This window comes from Mobula birostris, chromosome 5 (assembly GCF_030028105.1).
Source record: "Mobula birostris isolate sMobBir1 chromosome 5, sMobBir1.hap1, whole genome shotgun sequence".
Classification (NCBI taxonomy): domain Eukaryota; kingdom Metazoa; phylum Chordata; class Chondrichthyes; order Myliobatiformes; family Myliobatidae; genus Mobula; species Mobula birostris.
This window is the reverse complement of record NC_092374.1, coordinates 31270272-31295430: the sequence shown is the minus strand read 5'-3', so window position 1 is coordinate 31295430 and position 25159 is coordinate 31270272. Positions and strand designations below refer to the sequence as shown.

Below are 25159 nucleotides of genomic sequence, written 5' to 3'. Positions count from 1 at the left end.
TCTTGGAATGAGTGGGTTTTCCCTGGGTTCTCCGGTCTCCTTCAACAGTCTAAAGATGTAGTGGGTAGATTAATTGGTCATTATAAATTATTCTGTGATTAGGTTAGGGTTAATTGGGTTTGTGAGGGTTGCTGGGGCAGCATAGCTCAAAAGGGAGGAGGGGTCTACTCCAAGCAACACACACAAAATGCTGGAGGAACTCAGCAGGCCAGGCAGCATCTATTGAAAAGGTTACAGTTGACATTTCAGGCCGAGACCCTTCAGCAGGGACTACTCCACGCTGTATAATTAAGTTAATAAATTATGTGAACAAAGCTTTTTCTAATAAAAACATTATTTCCTCTAACTGGCAATGTTTGCAAATGGAGATGGATACAAGAAACATGGAAGTGGAGACAGGAACAGGTGGGCGGTGGGGCAAGAGGGAGCTGGGTGTAAAACTATTTGAAATAATGGCATTAGTACAGTTGGTAGCTTTTAATTATGTTCAACAAGTAAAATAGAAGGCACATGCAAAATCAACCATCAGAACCATTCTTAATTCAACTGCATCAGGATAACGATACTTTACCCACTCCAGAGAAAAAGGGCTAGAGAAAGCCAAGTTTGCTCTACAACAACCAGCTGTCCAATCACCAAGCTTCACCCAAGGACCAGCTCTGCACTATTTTAGTCTAGGTCAATGCTCAAACTCACAAGTTAAGTAAAATATCAATAATTCATTAAACCAAAGAAAGAAAATTTACATTTCTGTTCATTTAAAATCGAATGATAAAATCTCCGCAATCCACTGCAAAATTGCTTCCAAATCTGAAAACGATACCTAGCATTTTGGCTCTGGTGCTTTTGCCAATTTCCTTAAATTCTAGTGCTCTGGTTATCAACCCAATTTGAAACAGATTTCAATTTCCTCTTTAAAAAAAAACACATAACAGGGGTTGTATATCTTGATTACCTGACTGGCAGACCACAGTATGTGTGCTTGCAACACTGTGTATCCGACAGAGCGATCAGCAGCACTGGGGCTCCACAGGGGACTGTCTTGTCTCCCTTTCTCTTCACCACTTACACCTCGGACTTCAACTACTGCACAGAGTCTTTTCATCTTCAGAAGTTTTCTGATGACTCTGTCATAGTTGGATGCATCAGCAAGGGAGATGAGGCTGAGTACAGGGCTACGGTGGGAAACTTTGTCACATGGTGTGAGCAGAATTATCTGCAGCTTAATGTGAAAAAGACCAAGGAGCTGATGGTAGACCCGAGGAGAGCTAAGGTACCAGTGACCCCTGCTTCCATCCAGGAGGTCGGTGTGGACATGGTGGAGGATTACAAGTACCTGGGGATACGAATTGACAATAAACTGGACTGGTCACAGAACACTGAGGCTGTCTACAAGAAGGGTCAGAGCCGTCTCTATTTCCTGAGGAGACTGAGGTCCTTTAACATCTGCTGGACGATACTGAGGATGTTCTACAAGTCTGTGGTGGCCAGTGCGATCATGTTTGCTGTTGTGTGCTGGGGCAGCAGGCTGAGGGTATTAGACACCAACAGAATCAACAAACTCATTCGTAAGGCCAGTGATGCTGTGGGGATGGAACTGGACTCTCTGACTGTGGTGCCTGAAAAGAGGATGCTGTCTAAGTTGCATGCCATCTTGGACAATGTCTCCCATCCACTACATAATGTACTGGGTAGGCACAGGAGTACATTCAGCCAGAGACTCATTCCACCGAGATGCAACACAGAGCGTCATAGGAGGTCATTCCTGCCTGTGGCCATCAAACTTCACAACTCCTCCCTTGGAGGGTCAGACACCCTGAGCCAATAGGCTGGTCCTGGACCTATTTCCTGGCATAATTTACATATTACTATTTAATTATTTATGGTTTTATTACTATTTAATTATCTATGGTGCAACTGTAACGAAAACCAATTTCCCCTGGGATCAATAAAGTATGACTATGACTAAATATCTCTATTTAAATCTCTTTTCCTTTGTTCCAAGGGAAATCATCCCTCCTCCAGTCTCCACATCTACCTAGCACAGATCCCGTTACACTGGATAGTGTGCAATTTGAAAAGTAATCTGTAGCTGGTGGTCCTATCCGGATGGTAGACGTCACAGGTCAATGATTACTGCCAATTTCACAGCTATCCACACCAGTTAAGTATTTTCACCCTCTAGTATTTTGTTATTCCTCCCCCCTTAACTATTCCAAATCTGATTACCACACAAGCAATCTTTTCCTGGCTATGCCACTTCATTTCCCTAGCTTCATCCTATCAGTGTACGTGAGCTCCTTTTCCTTACCCCTCTACTCAGCTGTCCACATTCTAAATCCTCATTATAGGTCCTTGCTCTCCACAATAATTAGTTCCATCTTCCTGCCAAATTTCCAATCACTACTAGTAAATAGGAAACCTAGAGGTCAGTCCCACAAACAAGCAGCCTCAACTTCTGTTAAACTTTGACCTCAGCCCCTGCATACTAAACAGTAATTGGAAGCAATCTAAACTATTATCCACTGGCAAGCAATCCAGCTCCAACCCACTGGGTTGGCCACACTTATTCCGACTATCACATTTTGGGACACTGACATTGTGGAAACAGCAGAGAAAATGTAAGTTTTTGTGTTGCAGCACCTGAAGATACCAAGACCCACCTTACAGGGCAAAGGACATTTTCAAAGCTGTCTCTTTTTGCCCTGGCCCAAGATGATCAACAATTGTTTCTAATTGTTTAATACAATGCGCAGTTAGAAAAAAATGCTATTCCATTTCTGGCAACTTCGCCATGGATGGTCCCAAGCCCAGCTACAAAAGGTGGAGGGCTGGGCACAGGACGAACAACCGCATCCCACTAAAAAAAACAGTGCTACAGAAATGCCAACAGAAGCTCCAAAGACTTCATCCCTGCAGGAGGAAGGATCTTCAAAAACAGGCTACACCTGAGGACAACTCGAAAATCTAGACCGGGACAGAGAACTCTGGTAAGTTGCAGTTTGCTGCCTATACCCAAGCAGGGGCGATAAGCTTAAGCAGACTTCTCTGGCAGGTCAGAAAGAAATCTGCAGCATTGAGAAAAGCCATTCTCAACCCCTTATATGAAGTTTATACAACCCAGGCCATGCTCTTTTCTTGCTGCTGTCACCATCAGGTAGAAGGTACAAGAACCTCAGAATCCACACCTCCAGTGCAGCTACGACCAACAGGCTCTTGAAGAAAAGAAGGTAACTACACTCACTTGCCCATCCATTGAGGTGTTCCCACAACCAATTATCTCACTTTAAGGACTCCTTATCTCGTTATCTCATGTTCTTGTTATTTATTGCTGTTTATTTATATTTGCATCTGCACAGCTTGTCGTCTTCTGCATTTTAGTTGATCTTTCATTGATCCTGTCATAGTTAATATTCTAGAGATTTGCCGAGCATGCCTGCAGGAAAATGAAGCTCAGAGTTGTATGTGGAGAGATATATAGTATGTACTTCGATAATAAAATTTACTTTGAGATACCAGAAAACCTATATGGGTAAAAAAAAAATCACTTCCACAGAATTCACATATCACTGTCCAAAAATCTGAGATACACAATAAAATTCGTTCTGATGTAATTTACATTAAAAAGTAAACAAACATTTTTCCAACTCCTATTTGGTATATTATTGCCACATGAACTGAAATACATGAAAATCTTTTGTTTGCATGCTGTCCAAATAGATCATGTCATACAGAAGTACACTGGGGTAGTACAAAGAATAGAATACAGAATATAGGGTTTGCAGTTACAAAGGAAATGCAGTGCAGGGAGAAAGCCTGGAAATAAAGATTCTTGACCTGCAGTAAACAGCTTAGTGTGATGGAAAATTGAGAGAGTTTTCTAGGTTTGCAGCCTTCCCATAATGCAGATTTCCCATGTATTCATATTTTAAAAATTCCCATTGCTGTTGCCATACAATTTGAAACCTTCAAGGTTAAGTCGGCTGTATACAAATTTTGCACAATTCAGACATACACGATACATGTCAGACATACACTGAAAAACAATTCAATATCTATTCCATATTCATCACATTACAAATACATGGCTTCTCATGTCTTAACAACTTCACAACAGGTATTTTGACAAGTAATTAATTTAAATGGATGGCCTGGAGGGACCAAGGTGCATTCAAGGACAGAAGGTCTTGTGATAATTCTGAGTCAAGGAAGACAAATAAACAAGAGGGTTAGGGAAAGATCCTGTGGTGAAAGAACATGGGTGTCATCAAGTTCCTTAGTATTCAGTTTATGCAATAAATTATGAAACAGATTGAACAGAGGTTAGCTCTTACTGACAGAAAAAAGGTAACATAAATTTAACAGCGTCCACTTAAACATCTTGTTGCATACCAAAATGGAATATGAAATGGAGCTCAGCTCGAAGCTTGTTGAGAAACATCCACGTTTTACATAAAGCACTGAATGTAGGAAAGCTCTCCAATGTTATTCCCAGAGGTTGAACCAAGATGAGATGTTAGCAAAACAGATTAAAATGTGGTTGGAGAATGGATATTAAAAAGCAGGGAAAGCAATTCAAACTTTACTAAATAATGCTAATCAAAAGAGCAGATTTGAGTACAGTTAATTTGCAGGAAATGCCAGTTTTTCCCATTTCTGCTTGGCATCAGTGCAAGAGAATATAAATGCTGTATACACTTCCAGACGTATATAGCACGCCAGCACGGATGATTTTCTTGTTCAGCATACCAACAAGTTTTCCAAGGTCAACTCAATCAATCCTCATTTTGGACTGGCCAAGCGATACTATCTACCTCCTTATGGAGTTGTATCTGGCCATGCTGACACTGCTGAGTTCTGCAGCCCAAATGGAGGTTAAAAGAAATCATTATAATATAAACATTCATAGAAACAAAACAAGACTGCAGAAGATTATGTACCATAGTATACCCAAGAAGCTGAAATGAAAATCAAAGCTGTAATAGTACTACATAGATACCTGGTCATTTTCCTTCAACACATTTTGCATGACATTTACACTTCTAACCAGCAAATGAGGATTTTTTTAAAATCCTCGCTTAGGTACAGCGACACTGAACTACTTCTGAATCTGTTAAAATACCTCAGGTATTCCTATAAAAATGCAGTTCTTTGGCCCTAGTTAACACAAAATTGTGCTCATATTTACACTGATTTCCATGCCAGTATTTCCATGGGGGAACAGGATCCAATGTCCCAGGGGATTTATCTGCTCCCACCAGATCACAAAATGTCACACAGCTACAAATCCAGCACCAGCAAGTAGATAAATTTGAAACATTGGCTGCTTTTCTCCTTCCACCGGTACCATTTGGCCTCCTGGATGTTGCCTACATTTTCCAGTTTTTATATCAGCTTTCCAGCATCTGCAGTTTTCACATTTTCAATACCAGACGATGACACTAATAGTTAGAATGCTCTGCACAGTGCATCTGTAGAAATTTGCTCGTCTTTAGTGCCATACCAAATCTCCTCAAGCTCCTAATGAAATAAAGCTGCTGTTTGTAATTGCATCAAAATGTTGGGCCCAGGATAGATCTTCAGAGCTGCTGAGACCCAGGAACTTGAAACTGCACACGCTTTCCACTGCTGACCCCTCAAGGAGAACTGCTGTATCATCTCCCAATTTCCCATTCCTGAAGTCCACAATAAATTCCATGGTCTTACAGTCACTGAGGGCAAGGCTGATCTATCTCATTCCTGCGCACATCTCGTCAAGCAGTGAGTGCACTAGTTACGCTATACAAGGTTACACTAAAGGTCAGTGTAATGTACTTCACTGTCCCAAAATGTTTCATCACAAGGATCATGCTTACACGGACACAGTACAAAAGTAGAGAGACAAACAATGACGAAGAATGGCAATAGACTAAACATTTGCACAGATCAGTGAAACTAACAAACCATGGCAGATGAAATTCACTGCAAGTGTGCGCTTTGTTTTAATTTACCAATTACCCTTTCCTAATCGCTCCTCAGCCAAGTGCTGGGTTGATCACGAGTGGACTCACTCAGGAGTCACACTTTGTCCATTTCTGCAGGGATCTGTTGAAGAAGTGGAAGGGTGGGTTAGTAAGTTTACAGGCACGAAGATTGATGGAGTTGTGAACAGTGTGGCAGGTTGTCTTTGGTTACTTTGGGACATTGAGCGGAGGCAGATCTGGGCTGAGAAGTGGCAGATAGAGCTCATCCCTGAAAGGCATGAAATGGTTCACTTTGGAAGGTTGAATTGGAAGGAAGAACACACAGTTAATGGCAGGATGCTAGGCAGTATGAAGAAGCAGAGTTATCATGGGCAACACACATAAAGGTTGCTGGTGAACGCAGCAGGCCAGGCAGAGATGCTGCCTGGCCTGCTGCATTCACCAGCAACCTTTATGTGTGTTGCTTGAAATTCCAGCACCTGCAGATTTCCTCGTGTTAGAGTTATCATGGGACGCAGGTCCATATATCCCTCAAAGCTGCCACGCCAACTGATAGGGTTGATAAGAATGCGCATGGTGTATTGGCCTTCATTAATTGGGGGACTGAGTTCAAGAGCCACAAGCTATTGTTGCAACTCTACAAAACCCTGGTTAGACCACACTTGGAATATTGTGTTCAGTTCTACTTCCCACCCCAACCCCACAGTCATCGCAGCAGCCTCTCCAGGTCTAACCAACAATGTAGTTGTTCATTCTGTACATCTACTTTATGATCAAAAGGCATTGCTGGATATTAAGAATATCAAGTACTGCAACTCTACCCCACTAGTGAGTTGCTGGATCACAATGGAGCTGAAATTGTTGAGTACCTTGTTGTTCAACAAACAGAGCAAATGATTGTCGTGGACATTTTCCTTGTGATCGCAAGACTCTGCTGGACATTGGTAAAGTAGAATACTGCAAATCCAGTTCACTGGTTCATTGGTGAGACCAATAGCAGGGAGCTTCTTGGCTTTGGTTGTCGTGTGGATCAGCACTTGTACCATAGTGTCACCCGTTGCAGCCACTCAGGGGAGAAGCCGCCACAGGCAGTGTGGGACAGAGCAGAGGGGCAGCAGGCATGGAGTCCATGTTGGGTCAGGGACTGGCCCGTCCCATCCCGTCCCGTCAGTGCTGACTTCCAGTGTTCTCTCGGTAGAAGAAAAGCTGATTGCATTCACCTGCGGCTGCACTAGCACATAATGAGGAACTGCTGCATGCTTGTTCTTGCAGAAACATGGCTTCACAACAACCTTCCATGCACCATCAATCTACAGGTCATGCCACTCAGGGACTTGAGCTATTTGTTTTTGTGACTATGTTGCTCAGCTACAGTAACTCCATGTGCTACATGCTGTGTGACTGTTGGTACTGCATTTTGCACCTTGGCCCTGGAAAAACATTGTTTCATTTGGCTCTATTCATATGTATGATAGGCAATTAAAATTAAACTTGATTGCCTCATTATAGGAAGGATGCAGAAGCTTTGGAGAGGGTGCAGAGGAGATTAACCAGGATGTTACCAGATTTAGACAGCATGTCCTATGAGGCTAGATTGAACAATCTAGGGCTTTTCTCTCTGAAGCCAAGGACGATGAGCAATGACTTGATAGAAGTGTACAAGATAAGAGGCATAGATCAAATGGATCGCCAGAGACATTTTCCCAGAGCAGAAATGGCTAATATGAGCGACATGATTTTAAGGTGACGGAAGGAAACTTAGGTTAGAATGATCTTAGAATAAGTGAAAAATTTGGCACAGCATTGTGGGCCAAAGGGCCTATATTGTGCTGTAGAATGTTGTGCTTTATGTTATCAGTGAATAAGATGGATTTCTACAATAATCACCATTACTGATATGAATTTTACACTCAAGGTTCACTTAAATGAAATAAACTCAGCTGTCTTGGTGGGTGTTGATCAAAGATCGAAGTCAAGCTTGTTGTCATATGCACAAGTACATGCATGCACAACAGATCAATAGACAATAATATAACCAGCAAATGACCCTACTCTTTGAAAAGAAAAATGAAGATACGCAATATAAACAAAAGAGCACAAATGGGATACAGCGATTGCACATACACAGCTCAAGGTGACTGAGTAAGTATAGCTGATTATAAAGTTTACAGAAACTTAGAGTACAAAACAATAATGCTGAGGTAATTCTAACATGCCAGCTGCAGCTGGACTACAGATGACAATCTGAACATTTTCCTTTAAGTGTGTCATGGCCCCAGACCTAGAGGATGTAGAGTGAATTGTCCGGAATGACGTGGGGGATTATCACAGGGGGAGATTGGGAAGGGAGGGGTTGCTCTACCTGAAATGCTTGAAATTTCTGGAGCTATCTAGAATTGTGAACAGCTTTGATAGTGTAAATAAAACAAAGTAAACGAAGGCGGCAAATTTAAGGCGATTAGCAAAGAAACAGGTGGTGATGGGAGGCAACATAGGCTATTGTGATCATGAATAATTGCTTCAAAGGGTGATGGAAGCAATTTCAGATTTATTCAAAAGGATAATGATTAACTTATTCAAAAATTAATCATTAACAGGACAATGCAATAAGTCCTGCACAATGACTCAAACTGAAGATCACTCTCAAAGTAGTACCATTGGCATGATAACTGACTGGCTTTCTTCTACACTCGATACCATAAAGCAGCATCCCATCTTTGGACCTCTAGTCCACTGTGCAATATACCTTCAGTGAAAATTTCTATTAACTACATCATCTCATTCTTGGTCCCATCCTGATAATACTTCACTGAAGTCTGCAGCTGCATTTAACTCCAAAAGAATAAACAGTCGCAATGACTAGTTTGTTTATAAACTACTTGCAATTAGAAACTTGAATGCACTCATTACAAATCAAACTCCAATTATGTTAATTAGAATAAATAAATCATCTGAGGATTTAGTAAATTAGATTTTAAAACTAGAGTTTACTTTAAACAAATACATCTGTGTTACAGAGGAGTTGAGATCCTAGAAAACCATCCACACAAGTTTTCATAACTCCAATCCTTGACAAAAATTGTCATTTTTCCCCCACATTAATTCCACAGGGGCAAATTTTTACTCGTCTCTCAAATCTTTTGCAAGTTCCGTAAATGTGAATTTCCGTTACGCAAACTGAAGGACAAATGATAGCTAAGTTTCAACAGCTGGACAATTTAAAATAACTGTCAGCTAGATGGATGGTCTACTGTAAATACATACACCTCATGCACTGTTACATACTACCTGCTAATATTAGCATCAACTGCTGCTTTATTTAAGGGAGCATAGGCATTAGTTTGCCTACTCTGACAAGCATCCTCAAAACAACAAGTAAAGCACAGAACCGTATCGCAGATGACACATGTTGCATGTGATAATTTGAACAAAATTTAGCCTTTCTAAATATACTACGCTGGGCTTTCTACACGACTCCCCTGTCCACTCATCCTCCTGGCACTTACCTCTCTGCAAGTGGAACAAGTGCTACACAAGCCCCTACACCTCCTCCCTCACCACCATTCAAGGCTCCAAACTGTCCTTCAAGGTGAAGCGACCACCTGCAAGTTTCTTACTGAGTCTACTCCAAAGAGAACTATATTGCTATTCCTCAGCATTGCCACCTCCGAGTGTGCAAAGCCCCTAACCAGCCATATTGCCTTTGCTAAAAAGACGTGTGCTTCAAGAAGGCTCATCACCAATATCAAGGATAAAGAATGGGCAATCCAGGAATATACATATCCCATAAATGAATAAATATAAACTGTTTTAACTCAGCCAGATAATCATTGCAAAAGGTATTAGCTCTTCATACTGGAAATTTTGATTTCCAAATGTGAAATTAACCTTGAATCCTATGTAAATAATAATGTACGGATAACATTTCAGGCTCATATTTGAAGACTCAACAACCTGAATCATTACAAATACGACGTGACGTGCCTAGTGATTTCTGGATTTGTTATTTCAAATGTCCAGCATCTGCAGTATTTTGAGAACAATAGATTTTTAGACATCAAGGGATATGGAATTAGTGCAGGAAATTAAGGCCAGAGTAAAAGCTCACCTATGACCTTATTTGGTACAAGGGCCAAACAACCTACTGCTGCATTTGCTTCTCATTTTCCTATTTTTTTTTACAAAATTTTAAACAACACTTAGTGAGTGACACAAGTGCCTTTAACATGGTACCAATATATATTTAGAAGTGATAATATTTACTTTAAACTTTCCAATTGGCAGTCAACATCAAATGACGTGGTTTGCAAACAGTAGAGATAAGACAATTTTTTAAAATGGTAAACTTGCTGAAGAACTGTTTATTAAAAAAAATAAACACTGGAAACAGAAGGTCTAAGAACATCAGCAAAGAGAGAAACTAAGTTTACCAAGGTCAATTCACTGGCCTTTACTTAGAAGTACAAAGATTTCAAGATCGCGTGTTTTAAACAGCAGCATTAAAAGGGGCTTCAGAGGGGGTAAAAGGACTGAAGGAAAGGTCTGCAGAAGGATGGAAGGCAGAAAAGGTCAGCTGATGTGACTCAAAATAAAAAGGGCATTGTAACTTAACCAAAGGACCACTCCAGACAAACTGTAATTTGGAACAGCTAGATGACTGAACACAATTAACCATCAGATGAGGAACTGATGAGCTTCACCGGAACATGCAGGGGACAGAAAGACGAGAAACAGAATTAATGAAGCAACCACTGGAAGCTCAGGATCAAGCTTTCAAAATAATGGAGATATTCTTCGGATAGTCAACCCATGATCTTCTCTAGATTGAGTGATAGCATTGTAAACGATGCCTGTGGTACAAAAGAGCAAAACATGTGGTTTCTGCTTGGAGGAATGCTCTGGACTCTGGAATGGTAGAAGAAAGAAACCAAGAAAGCAAAAGATCTAGCTGAAAGTGCTGCAGGTGCTGCAGGAAAGGGAAACTCTTAATTCCCTAGCTAATTACCCTCATTAATTGGAATCCTGAGATAGAAGACCAGGGGAGATGCCCTTGTGAAATCATCACACTAGAAGTAAATGGAACTGATACAGAAGTTGAAGGCAAGAAGTTTTAGAAACGTGTGTGTAGGTTTCTAGGTTTCAATATATGGAAATATCTTGCTGTACACATTTATTATTGATCTAAGATCGATTTTCAAATATCATTATGTCTGGTTTTAACTACTTTACTTTTAGACTTGCGTAGTAGGATATAAATTGTCCACCCTCTAAGCTCAGATGCAATTCTAAAAGCTTTCAAAGCAAATTAAAACATGACTAGAATCCGGGGTACACAACTGGCAAAGCCAGTTTTGCTTCCACTGACTCTGCCCCATGGTGGATCAATTAAGAACAAAGATAATTCCAGACTTGGGGTTAAGCTAATGGAGAAAATTCATATAGCTCAGGGGTTCCCAACCTTTTTACACCATGGACCCCTACCATTAACCGACAGGTCTGGTTTGTGGATCCCAGGTTGGGATCCCCTGATATAACTGATCTTTGAACACCTGATATAACTGAATTCCTTTTTAAAAGATTGAAAGCAGGATCACTCAGATCTGAAAAATGCATAAATCAGAGCAGAAGATGCTTATAAAACCAGAAGATGTGTGAGAAAATCAAAATAGTTTCAAACAAAACTAGGGTGTGAAGAACTTCCACTGTCCTCCAATTATCAACCAACATTCCAGATCTCCAGATTCTAAACAAAAGTTATTATCGTATTAAATAGAAGTCAATTAAATATCTTGTCAGAAACAGACTCAAAAACAATAAAGAATAGAAGTGGTCGACTATGTACAAATGAAAAAGCTACGACAAAATTATTTTTGAAAAAAAAGTGTTACTGCTCTAAAACCAAACGTAATAATAGACATACTTCAAACAAATGCCATTTGAAATTAATATAATCATCAATATAGTGGATTACCTTGAAATGTATCGAGAGTTACATCAAACAGAATGAATCAATAGCAGAAACCCACTAATTACCATTTGAAAGGAGTACTGTTGCTGTAGATAGATGTGGATGGAATAGCAGTGTTTCAACCACTGACAGGCTTCAAATCTCAAACACCAAATCCCACCACCATCCTCCCCCTCCCCCCAGAGTTCTTCTTTGCTGCAATTCCAACTGCTAACCAAAAACTGGACAATTAAGTGCACTGTTGAATAATACATTTCAATTCCCTTCACTAGATTTTCAAGGACACAAATAACTGGGAGATTTAATTGTGAATAGATCTATCCAAATCATGGGAAAAACAATGGTTTTGCCAAGGATTATCATCGATAATAATTAAGGGATAAACGTCTAGTGGACCTCCCCACTCTCCATGAACACAGACCGGCTGGCTGTGTTTGAGTGGGCTGCAGTGTTCGGGAGTTCTGCTAACTGCCCACTAACACAAGGTTCAAGCAAAAATACTCAGAAACACAAAGAATCACAGAGTAATTTTGGACAGAGAGGTGGGTTATAAGGAGTGGATAAAAGGAGTGAACAAGATGAGCTTAGTGGGGGAATTCCCAAGTTTGACAGCTTCTCACCGTGAAGTGATTAAAATCAGGATGAACAAGACAGCAAAGATCTTAAGGGATGGAGGTCTAAAGGATGTTACTCAGGCAGGATGGAGCAAGGTCATGGTGATCTTTGGACGCAAGGGCGAGAATTTATTTTAAAAAAAGACACTGCAGATCATGCGCTAAAGTAACTCAGAGCATAATAGTGAAGATTTCCTGCAGATTTTCTCTTGTTTTTAGTACAAGGGGGAGATGGGGATTGAGGGACTAGAGATGATTGGCGGTCTTTGGGGGGGGGGTTGTAGGATGATAGATGAAAAAACAGCAGCAGAGATTGCATACACTTTAAATACCATGCCAAGGTAAACGGGAATAAACAGACCCAACATAAGGGACAAGAGACAGCAAATGCTGAATCTGGAATAACAAGCAATGTACTGGAGGATTCAGTAGGCCGAGCAGCATCTGTGAGGAGGAAAGGATTTGTTTCAGGTCCACATCCTTTATCAGGACTGAGAGTGCAGAGGTCAGATAGCCAGTATAAAGGAGAACGCACACAAAATGCTGGAGGAACTCAGCAGGCCAGGCAGCATCTATGGAAAAGAGTAAACAGTCAATGTTTCAGAAAGGGTCTCAGCCTGAAATGTCGACTGTTCACTCTTTTCCATAGATGCTGACTGGCCTGCTGGGTTTCTCCAGCATTTTGTGTGTGCTGCTTGGATTTCCCGCATCTGCAGATTTTCTCTCGTTTTTAGTTCAAGGAGGAGATGGGGAGTGAGGGGCTAGAGATGTTTGGTGGACTGGGGGGGCGGGGCTGGGGCAGAGTGAAAGATGACAAATTGATCTCACAGGGTAGGGGAGGGGCAAGGTTGGAGTTGGGCGATGAGGCAGCCAGAGAGGGCAAAAAGAAGCAGATAGGTGAAGGGGAGGATAGAGATAGCTGCTGGAGGGTGATAAATTGGAATGCAAGAACCGCCAGTTAGGAATCTGATAGGCAAAGAAGGTGATAATAGGAATGACTAGGTAAATTCTGGTGAACAGCAGATGAACCAGAATCGGATGGGGAAAATCAGTGGGTAAAACACGTGGACAATAGGTTAGTAGAACCAGGAGGGGAAGAGCATAAAATAGGGAGATCAGAAGAGGATTGTAAGAGGGCAAGGAAACAGCACAGATGTGGGTTATCTGAAATTGGAAAATTCCATCTGGATAGTATACAACAGCATCCCGCCCCTTCCAGATTCCATCATCACTTCCCTTCCCCTTTTCATTCCCGGTTCCAATCCAGGTTTATGACCCAAAACATTAAAAAAAAATCCTCCCCCACAACACAACAAAATCTCCCAGCAAATTAAGTCAGTTGCTCTAACATGCAAGTAATCCTGGCTTCAGGGATGATCTTAAATTGAGATGCTATGGGCCGGCAGGAATGATGCATACAACAGTGATCAGAAGTAAGGCAACTGATCTCTGACAAGTTAACAAATTCAAAGAGGGGGGGGGTATTGAAACTGGCGCAAAGAAATGGGCAAAAGATCTTCAAAAGGGCAGAGAGAGAAAAGGACTGGAGCTCAGGTTACAGCACAAGACCATTAGACATAGGAACATATTGGGGCCATTTGGCCCATCAAGTCTGCTCCACTTAGCAAAGAGCTAAATAATGCTTGCAGTAACAGCCTGCAAAACAATGTATAGGAAAAGAACTAAAAACAATGCTTACAAAATAAAAATGGAAATGATAACAGCTGATTTGACAAGGAAAGAAACATGGAATGAACCCAATTGATTACTACTACGTCGACTCAGGCCTAGGGGGCCGGCGTCGGGCAAGGGGCAGATGAACTCCTTGTGAGTCAACGGCCACCTACTGTCTCTGTGAGGCGTGGTGCGCCACACAGTCTTTCATTTTGTGCCTTGTAAGGCAAGGCCACCCAATCCAGAACAACCGAAAATTTAAACATTGTGTAATTTAAGGCCCCAAGCTGTTACAACGCTAAATTGTTCAGCTAATCAAACATTTAATATCTCATAACCTACATTAGCCAAGTTACGACTTGCATCTGGAACTCTAATCAAAGGACGAGAATTGAGCTTCTTCTTTACTATAGTTCCTCATTCCTGCTAACCATCAAGTAGTAGAGGAAATTAAGTAGTGCAATTAAAATCAGAAAATGCCTCTCCTATATCACTGCCTATTAGAATGAATTTGATAGAACAATGAAGTTAGAACATAGGACACATGTTCTATATTCTAAATTGCCTCAAAGCATTGGAAACTGCATTGCCCTACTCTTGGTGTTGCAAATACCATCTTGCCTGGAATGCCAGTGACTATATTGGATGCCCACAATAACTGACAATTAAACAAAGTCAGGAATGGCTCTTGGGCCGAGAAGCAGGACCTGTAGCCCATCCTCGAATGAATCAAGTTTGAATTCAGATCACACTCCAGCGACGAGTACTAAAATCCACAGTGGCAAGTGAGAGTTAGAGGTGGAGCCAAACAGATGGGGCATCAAATTCAGGCTTTCTCTGCACTCTTCAGGTAGAAGTAAAAATCCTTTTAGAAACAGAGCCAGAAAAATATCCTCACTGTCCTAGCCAATATTCCCAAAATTATAAACACATAGGTGTGAAGTTCGAATAGGAGAGAGGAGGGCTAAACTTGAGATCACCTCTTCCCACTTTCTTCAGACCAAGGGTGTTGCTATGGGCACTCGCATGGGACCCAGCTATGCCTGCCTCTTCGTTGGTTATGTGGAACGGTCTGTGCTCCAAACCTATCCTGGTACTGCTCCCCAACTTTTCCTTCGCTACATTGACGACTACATTGGTGCCGCTTCCTGCACCCATGCTGAGCTCGTCAATTTCACCGACTTTACTTCAAACTTCCACCCAGCCCTCAAATTCACTTGGTCTATCTTGGACACTTCTCTCCCCTTTCTCGATCTCGCGGTCTGAAGACAGACTGTCCACTGACATCTTCTACAAGCCCACTGACTCTCATAACTACCTCGACTATACCTCTTCCCACCCTGCCACATGCAAAAATGCCATTCCCTATTCCCAGTTCCTCTGTCTCCGCCGCATCTGCTCCCAGGATGAGGCTTTCCATTCCAGGACATCTCAAATGTCCTCTTTCTTTAAGGACCGTGGTTTCCCTTCTGCCATCATCAATGATGCCCTCATCCACATCTCCTCCATTTCCCCCACTTCGGCCCTCACCCCATCCTCCCATCACCACAACAGGGACAGAGTTCTCCTGGTCCTCACCTACCACCCCACAAGCCTCCGGATCCAGCACATTATCCTCCGCAACTTCCGCCACCTTCAACAGGACCTCACCACTAAGCACATCTTTCCCTCTCCACCCCTCTCCGCTTTCCACAGTGATTGGTCCCTCCGCGACTCCCTGATCCACACATCCCTCCCCACGGATCTCCCACCCAGCATGTATCCCTGTAAGTGTAAGTGCTAAACCTGTCCCTGCACCTCCTCTCTTGCCACCATTCAGGGCCCCAAACAGTACTTCCAAGTGAGGCAACACTTCACTTGTGAACCTGTTGGGGTCATCTATTGCATCTGGTGCTCCCAGTGCGGCCTCCTCTACATCAGTGAAACCCGACGCAGATTGGGGGACCGCTTTGTCGAGCACCTACGCTCCGCCCGCCACAACAGACAGGATCTCCCGGTTGCCACCCACTTCAACTCTGCTTCCCATTCGGATATGTCCATACATGACCTCCTCTGCTGCCATGATGAGGCCAAACTCAGGTTGGAGAAGCAACACCTCATATACCATCTAAGTAGTCTCCAGCCCCTTGGTATGAACATAGAATTCTCCAGCTTCCGCCAATTCCCTCCCCCTCCCTTCCCCTATCCCTATTTCACTCTGCCCCTCCCCCCATGGTCCCGCCTCCTTCTATTACCCATTGTGTTTTCCCCTATTCTTTCTTCTCCTTTCCTGCCTATCACCTCCCTGCCTCCCCTCCCCCACCCCTTTATCTTTCCCCTTACTGGTTTTTCACCTGGAACCTACCAGCCTTCTCCTTCCCACCCTCCCCCCCACCTTCTTTATAGGGCCTCTGCCCCTTCCCTCTACAGTCCTGATGAAGGGTTGCGGCCCAGAACGCTGACTGATTGTTTCCACGGATGCTGCCCGACCTGCTGAGTTCCTCCAGCGGGTTGTGAGTGTTGCCTAAACTTGAGATGTTTGATGACTCACTCGCAGTTAGAAAGATAATTATATTTCGAGTACAGCAGAGGAACATGCCCCTCAGCTCACAATGTTCATACATGCTCATATCATATGATAATTTGTTCGTGCTTGTTATGTACAGGTCAACTGTTCTTTATTACAATAGTGACCACACTTCAAAACTACTACTTTTGTCAGAATATACTTTGTTGGGTCCTGAAATGGATGTCAAAGGCACTTTGTAAACACAATTCTTGTTTTGAAAAAAGACAGCAGAGTCTGATTCCTTCGTCATCTATAGTACAAAGCCACTATTAGAGATACACAAGCACTATTACTTTTCCTTCTCCCTTTCAACTCAATCACATGTTGCCTTTAAATTTCTCTCTTTTGGAGTGGATAAGACCTAAATTCACTTTTACTTGCTTCTGCGTTGTGTCTGTAAATTCTTTTTTAATCCTTAAATTGCACTGTTTAGGGTTTTGTTCATCTGGGCCCCAGATCTTGTTCCCATGTTTATCAGCTTGCTCTTCCAGTCCGGGCTATGCCCAGCTTACTAACACCTAACTTATGTACAAACGAGTCCCACAATGTTATTGAATCCAAAGGTCTAACGTACATGCATACAGTTGTTCCTACAAATGGTGGAATGAGTTTTCTCCGTCTCCACCTTTAGTAATTATTCTTTTTCATAAGACTTATGATGCCATTCATTAGACTTATGATGCCATTCATTACATAGCGTGGAGGTATGGTAGCCTCAGTGATCCTTGTACATTTTCCAACGCAATTAAAAATTGACTTTTGTACGTTAGTAAAAATAGAAGCAGTTTACTACCCATGTACAGCCTATAATTTTATGTTCCCAAAATGTTCGCATTGGCACTTGGCTGGAAAAGACTAAATAATGTTTTAATGTTCTCTGCTCCAGAAATTTCTGTGCTTAAATAAAAGGCAAGAAAAAAATTTTTTTAAATATCACCTAAAGAAACTTACCCGGTCCTTTTTTCCAACCCTCCCCCAACTCCCCTGTTCATGAATATTCTTAGGAGGTCAGAGGCACTTCCCCTCCCTGCACCCCCAGAACTGATCATTTGCTTCCAGGTCAATCACATGAAGTCTGACCTCCTTCCTCCCAGGTCACCTCCATAACAAATCCATGTACAAACACAACCAGTTTTACCACACGTTGACCCTGCCTTCGCTTCCTGTACTCAGGCTCTGGCAGCCGTGGCCAACAAACATCCTAAATTTTGGGCTACACAGGAATTCCCAGGAGTCACTGCAATACCAAGTAAAACCAAACCATATGGGCATAAAGAAGTTTTGCTGAAGACGAGTTAAGTGAAAGAAGTTTCAGATAGAAAATAAAACAGTAACACATCACTGAAAAGCTACAAACGATTTGGGTAAAACAAGTTTAAATAATTTTGTCATCTTTTTTTTAAGGATCATATTTTCATTAAAAAAATTCAAAGTTGACATTAACATTAGGTACACAAACAAGCAACCTCCCAATGCAGACAATTCTGGAACTGAATGGGCGACAAGGTCACTTTGCACAGAAAATATACATTTCAGACTGCCCTGCAAAGATGTTCCAAGATAGCTTAATCTTGGAAAATATGTCTGGCCTCAATATCCTCCTTACTACAGAGGGTACTAGACTCCATAGTACCCAAGACATATTCAAGGAGAGGGGTTTAGGAAGGCGGCATCCAACATCAAGGATTTACACCACCCAAGACATGCCCTCTTCTCATTGTTACCATTGGGAAGGAGGTACAGAGGCCTGAAGGCACACACTCAGCAACTCAGGAACAGCTTCTTCCCCTCTCCATCCAATTTCTAAATGGACACTGAACTCATTAACACTACCTCACTACTTTCTTTATTTCTGCTTTTTCGCGCTACTTATTTTAACTTAAATAGCTAACAGACATATACAGACTTACTGTAATTCAGTTTTTCTCCTCTATATTTATCATGTATTTCATTGTGCTGCTACCTTCAAGTTAACAAATTTCATGACACATGCCAGAGGTAGTAAACCCGATTCCGATTCTGACTTAATCTCCTGTAATTTTACCAACATGTGGTAATCTGGAATACAAAGGCAAGAGGTGGGGCTAGTATACTCAGCAAGTCAGGCAGCATCTATGGAGAGGAATAAAACAGTCAATGTTCCAGGACAAGACCCTTCATGGTCCTGATGAAGGGTCTGGGCTCAAAACATCAACTGTTACTCCCTTCCATAGATGCTGCCTGACTTGCTGAGTTCCTCCAGCATTTTGTGTGTGTTATTCTATTGCCTTTTGGATACAAAAATCTCTGTCAATGCCTCAGCAATCCCCTCAGTGCTCTGGGATAGATCTGATCAGGGCACGGAGACTTACCACCTTAATGTTTTTCCCAAGATACTCAGCACAACCTCCTCCTTAATATAGACACATGTGGAATATCGACATACTCCTGGCTAATCTCACCAGCATCCACTTTCTTCTCGATAGTGAACATTACATGAAGTACTCAGTAAGGACCTCAATCACTTCCACTGGCTCCACTCCATTATCCTTGAACAGACCTACCCTTTCCTCACCTCCTCATACGTTTATATTGCTTTGCAATTCACCTCAATCCTGCTTGACAAGGACATTTCATGGCACCCTCTAGTCCTCCTAATCCCTTATTTAAATTTCTTGCTTGTTTCTTTCATTTTCAAGAGACGTGGCTGATTTCAGTTCCTTAAACGTTTCCTTTTTGACTAAATTTACAGTCTCTCATTTGCATTATCTTATGTGGTACCTTTCTGCCCCTAAACCCATCTAATCCTAGCTGGTCTCCAAATTTCCACCCTCCATGAATTTAAGCCCATTCACCCACTCACCCATGAATCTGTGGCTTCCGAGTAAGTAACTGGTTTTTACCATCCTCAGCCTTGGTTTCAAATGCCTACACACTTCCCAAGCCCATAAACCTGTTCCAACCTTACAAATACTTCACTATCCATTACCCAGATATAGAAAATGCTGGAATTACTCAGCATATCACCTGCATCCGTGGAAAAAGGAACTGGGGTTTCAGAATTTTCCAAAGGTCGCCTGTCTACAGCATCCTCTTTTTCAGATTTTTCAGCGTGCACTTTTTTTTGCTCTTCGATAAGAATGCAAGCATTATTAAAAGTACATCATGTGACAATGTTGCAACTCATTAATTTGTTTAGCCTCTAACTTTATCTTCTGCCTACCTGCTGCACGTTGCTTCCACTATCTGCAGTCTTCCCAAAACAAACATTAGTAAAAGATACTGTTTTCTAATACAGTACACATGCTAGCGAATGTATCAAAAGTTGGATTTGCCATGTGTAGCTTCGCCTTTATCACCCCAAACTAACTAAGGCAGCGGCACTTATAAGCAAGTTCATGCTTTAGGAATATTGTACTCATCCTAGAAGCGAAAGATAAAATGATGATCAAGGATCAAATGTTACCTACTCGTTCACTTTCTTCGTCGTCGTCGTCTCGGTCCAGCGCGTCCTCGTCGGTGCTATGATCCTCGGGGCCATCCCCTTTCCCCGTCTGCTTCAGGGGCATTTGCCGGAGTTTCGAATCTGAGCAGTCGTTGTTTTCCCCAACTGTGGGCTCCTGCTCGCCCTCGGACAGGGTATCGGACGAACTCTCAGAAGCATCTTTCTCCGACAAATCTTCCAGTTTCCCCTCCATTCTTGGCGCCTGCATGGAATAATTTCTCCCTTATTCGCCCAACCGAGCACTGCTGCACAGCCGGGTGCTACTCTGTCATATTTGGGAGATGGTGCTGGCGGGATTGCTTCGCCTTCCCTTCCCTTCCTGATACCTGACCCGGAGCAAAAGAGATTGCTGCTGGGACCCAACTTTCTCCGCATCCCAACCGAAGAAGAACAAGCGCAGCTGCACAGCCCCGCAGCTTATGCGCGCGCCTCGCCCGGGCTCGCGTCCCGGGACCCCGGTCCCGCCCCTTTCCACAAGCTCCGCCTCTTCGCATTGCCGCTACTGCAGCTCGTGTGCGCGCCTGCCACAGGCTCGCGCTCCAGTCCCTAAGCTCCGCCCCCGTCCCCTTCGCTCCACTGCTGGGTGCAGTACTGCGCTCATTTCACACCTTCCCTTGCAGAACTTATGATGAGGGGATAACGATGATGAGCGGGGGTTAAACGAGGTTCAGTATGTTTGTTCTTTTTTCAGATAGATAATTCAGAACAATACAGGGCAGGAGTAGGGCTTCTGCCCAGGATTTCTGTGCCAAACATGATCCAAACTATTCTCATCTGCCTGCACATGTCCATAGCCCTTCAAACCTAAATTTTCATGGGCTTCTGTAAATGCCTCTTAAATGTTGATTTTGTATCTGCTCCCACCACCTCCCCTGGCAGCACATTCCAAGCACTTATCACTCTCTGTGTAAGAAAAATAAATTTCCTTTAAACTTTTCCTCCTTTTATTTAAATTTATGCTCTCCGGTATTTGATATTTTCACTTTGGGACCCTATTCATATCTCTCAGAATTTTACATGCTTTTGTAAGGTCACCCCTTATTCTCCAACACACCAGACAAAAAAATCCAAGTTTATATAATCTTTCCTTATAGATAATACTCTCTAATCCAGTCAACATCCTAGTGAACCTCCTCTTCCACACCCTTCTTGCAAAGCAACAACTGCACACAATAATCCAAATATGGACAAGACACAGTTTTATACAGACACAACATGACTTCCTGACTTATATATTCAACGTCCCAACTGATCAAGGCAAGTTGCACCACACACCTTCTTCATCACTCTATTTACTTGTGTTGCCCCTTTCATGAAACTTTCAGCATGCATCCCAAGATCCTTCTGTACATCAATGGTTCTCGGGGCTCCACCATTTACAGCATATATGTATAGAGCATACACTCTTATAATAGGCCTCCCAAAGTGCAACATGTTACATTTGTCAGGATTAAACTCCATCTGTCATTCCTCTGCCAATATTTCTAACTGGTCTATATCTTGCTGAATCATTTGACAACCTTTCATATTATCCACAGCTCCGCTAAGTTTAGTATTGCCTGAAACTTAGTAATCAGCCCATCTACATTTTCATCTAAGTCAGATATATAGGTATAAAACAACCATATATAAAACTGAAACAACAGGAATTCTGCAGATGCTGGAAATTCAAGCAACACACATCAAAGTTGCTGGTGAACGCAGCAGGCCAGGCAGCATCTCTAGGAAGAGGTACAGTCAACGTTTCAGGCCGAGACAAAGGGTCACCAGCAACTTTGATGTGTGTTGCATATATAAAACTGATTTAGATGAAAATGTAGACGGGCTGATTACTAAGTTTCAGACAAAAGAACTGAGATCCCAGCTCTGATCCTTGCAGAACATCAGTCGTCACACATTTCCAGTCAGAATAACACTTCCCCACTATTACCCACTCTCTTCTCTAAATTGGATTTTGAATCCAATCTATCAAGTTTTCATGGATCCCATGTGCTGTAATCTTTTGAATCAGCCTACCATGAGGGACCCTGTCGAGAGTTTCACTGCAGTGCAAGTTCTAGTTTGATTGTCATTCACTATTACTACGTTGACTCAGGCCTAGGGGGCCATTGTCATTTAACTATACATGAATACTAGGGTTGCCAACTGTCCTGTATTTGCCGGGATATCCTGTATATTAGGCTAAATTGGTTTGTCCCAGACAGGACCGCCCTTGTCCCGTATTTCCCCCGCTAAGGTAGAGCGTTCCTATGAAACCTTTCAGTGTAGTTGGGAAGATTAAGGCAAAACCGATTTGTGGGTAAAAAAATCGGCACGTACACGCGTGCATACATCACATATGTGCACATCACACATACGCACACAGGTGCCCATGCAAGGGCTTCATGGTCATGGTAGTCTTTCTTGGGGTAAACACAAGTGTCCCGTATTTGACTGCTACTCTTGTCCCTTATTTGGGAGTGAGAAAGTTGGCAGCCCTAATGAATACCCATGAATACAGCCAAACAACACAGCTGTACTCCAGGGCCAAGGTGCAAAACGCAGTACCAACAGTCAGGCACATGGTCGGCATCCATCTGTCTCAAAGGACAATGGGTGATGAACATCATCATTACAAGCCTGAGTGGAAAGTATGGAGATCCTGAGATGCCCAGTCGTCAAGATCCCATGCTTGGCTTCACCAGTGTAGTCCAAAGGAAAGCTTATGAAGCAAAACGTTTAACACCAGCTTGGCTGCAAGAACTACTGGAAGGATGTTCAATAATGTCCAGCCACCTTAGGGGCTCCACTCCAAACTTACACTCTGGGCTTACTCCTGTAGCCTTAGTCTCTCCCAAGGCTGGCCACAAGGCACTAGGACTACTTTTCCCATAGCTGGGATCTGGTTCACGGGCTCCAGGGCGTGTCCACATGCTAGTGGGCCTGCATGCTATGTATGCAGGGGCCAGACCTCCTCCCTGTCCTCCAAAGTTCAGCCTGAGACTGAAAGGAGTTCAGTTTCCGTGTGTCGCCAGCGAGGAGGCACTACATGAGGCTTGCTGTTGGAGAGACTATGTACTGGAGGGAGAGACTTACACATTCAGCTCTCCTTTTCACAGGATTGCTAGCCAGCAGTGGAAGCGGAAAATGAGAGTGACAAGCACTACCCACTACACTACCACACATTATAACAACTATTTCAACACCACATACAGCACATATAAAGTAGCAAGCCTATATAGGATAGCTTGCACATATAAGATATCAGTAAAATACACAAAAAAATAGTCTAAGTCCCTGAATCCATGAATGTTGCGGCAGTCTGCAGTTGAACACAATACAACTTGTCTTCTGCCAAGTGTGTAAACAATATAAACTGCCCTTTTGTCATCTCTCCTCAAAACACTCATGATCACCCTCTCCCAAAGCCATGTTGACTAACCCTATTAAGACTATGCTTCTCCAGATGTGAGTTGAACCTGTCACAAAGAATCTTCTCCAATAATTTCCTTACTACTAACATAAGGTTCATTCGCCCGTCTTAAACAAAGGAACAACATTGGCTATTTTAATCCTCGCCTGCACACAAAAATCTCTGCTAAGTTCCCAGAAATCTTCTCCCTTGCCTCTCTCACTAACCTAGCATAATTGTTGCCCTTTTGAAATAGATGGGAACTTCTGACTGTGACAATGAGAGATTGAAAATGTCTTTGAACCTGTGCCAGTTGGCTGGCACAGATATTTAGAGGTACTTCCAGGTACTCCATTGCAAAGGTTCACCCTCTTGAAAGACAGCCTGACGTCAGCGTTGGAATCAGATCACAGGGTGATCAACATTTTCACATGATGTACTTTTAATAATGTTTGCATTCTTATCGAAGAGCAAAAAAAAAGTACACGCTAAAAATCTGCAAACGAGGATGCTGTAAACAGCTGGCCTTTGGAAAATTCTGAAACCCCAGTTCCTGTTTCCTTGCTCCATGGATGCTGAGTAATTCCAGCATCTTCTATATCTGGGTAATGGATAGTGGAATACTGTATTTGTAAGGTTGGAACAGGTTATGGTCTTGGGAAGTGTGCAGGCATTTGAAACCAAGGCTGAGGATGGTAAAAACCAGTTGCTTACCCGGAAGTCACAGATTCACGGGTGAGTGGGTGAATGGGCTTAAATTCATGGAGGGTGGAAATTTGGAGACCAGCTAGGATTAGCTGGGTTTAAGGGCAGAAAGGTACCACATAAGATAATGCAAATGAGAGACTGTAAGTTTAGTCAAAAAGGAAACGCGTAAGGAACTGAAATCAGCCAAGTCTCTTAAAAATGAAAGAAACAAGCAAGAAATTTAAATAGGGTATTAGGAGGACTAGAGGGTGCCATGAAATGTCCTTGTTAAGCAGGACTGAGGTGAATCGCAAAGCAATACAAACGTATGAGGAGGTGAGGAAATGGTAGGTCTGCTCAAGGCTAATGGAGTGGAGCCAGTGGAAGTGATTGAGGTCCTTAATGAGTACTTCATGTAATGTTCACCATCGAGAAGAAAGCGGATTCTGGTGAGTGTATTTGTTGACATACCAAATCTCTTCAGACTTCTAATAAATTATAGGCGCTGTCTGGCCTTCTTTATAACTGCATCGATATATTTGGACCAGGTTAGATCCTCAGAGATCTTGACACCCAGGAACTTGAAGCTGCTCACTCTCTCCACTTCTGATCTCTCTATGAGGATTTGTATGTGCTCTTTCGTCTTACCCTTCCTGAAGTCCACAATCACCTCTTTAGTCTTACTGACATTGAGTGCCAGGTTGTTGCTGCAGCAGCATTCCACTAGTTGGCATATCTCACTCCTGTACGCCCTCTTGTCTCAATTTGTGTATGTACAGTAACTTCTCATAGGCACATACTCATCTACACAGGTTTTAATGAAGTCAGTA

The 25159-nt window shown here is 42.5% G+C and overlaps 1 protein-coding gene across 9 annotated transcripts in view; it reads right to left on the bottom strand.

Annotated features, from left to right (window-relative positions):
* Positions 1-20662, bottom strand: part of LOC140197598 (microtubule-associated serine/threonine-protein kinase 4-like) — a 437605-nt gene extending 416943 nt beyond the window's left edge. For all 9 annotated transcript variants that reach the window (XM_072257798.1, XM_072257805.1, XM_072257800.1 and 6 more), the window contains exon 1: positions 20217-20662. In XM_072257798.1, the coding sequence (XP_072113899.1) occupies positions 20217-20459 (243 nt within the window). In that variant the 5' untranslated portion in view covers positions 20460-20662. The remainder of the gene's footprint in view (positions 1-20216) is intronic.
* Positions 20663-25159: the final 4497 nt, after the last annotated feature.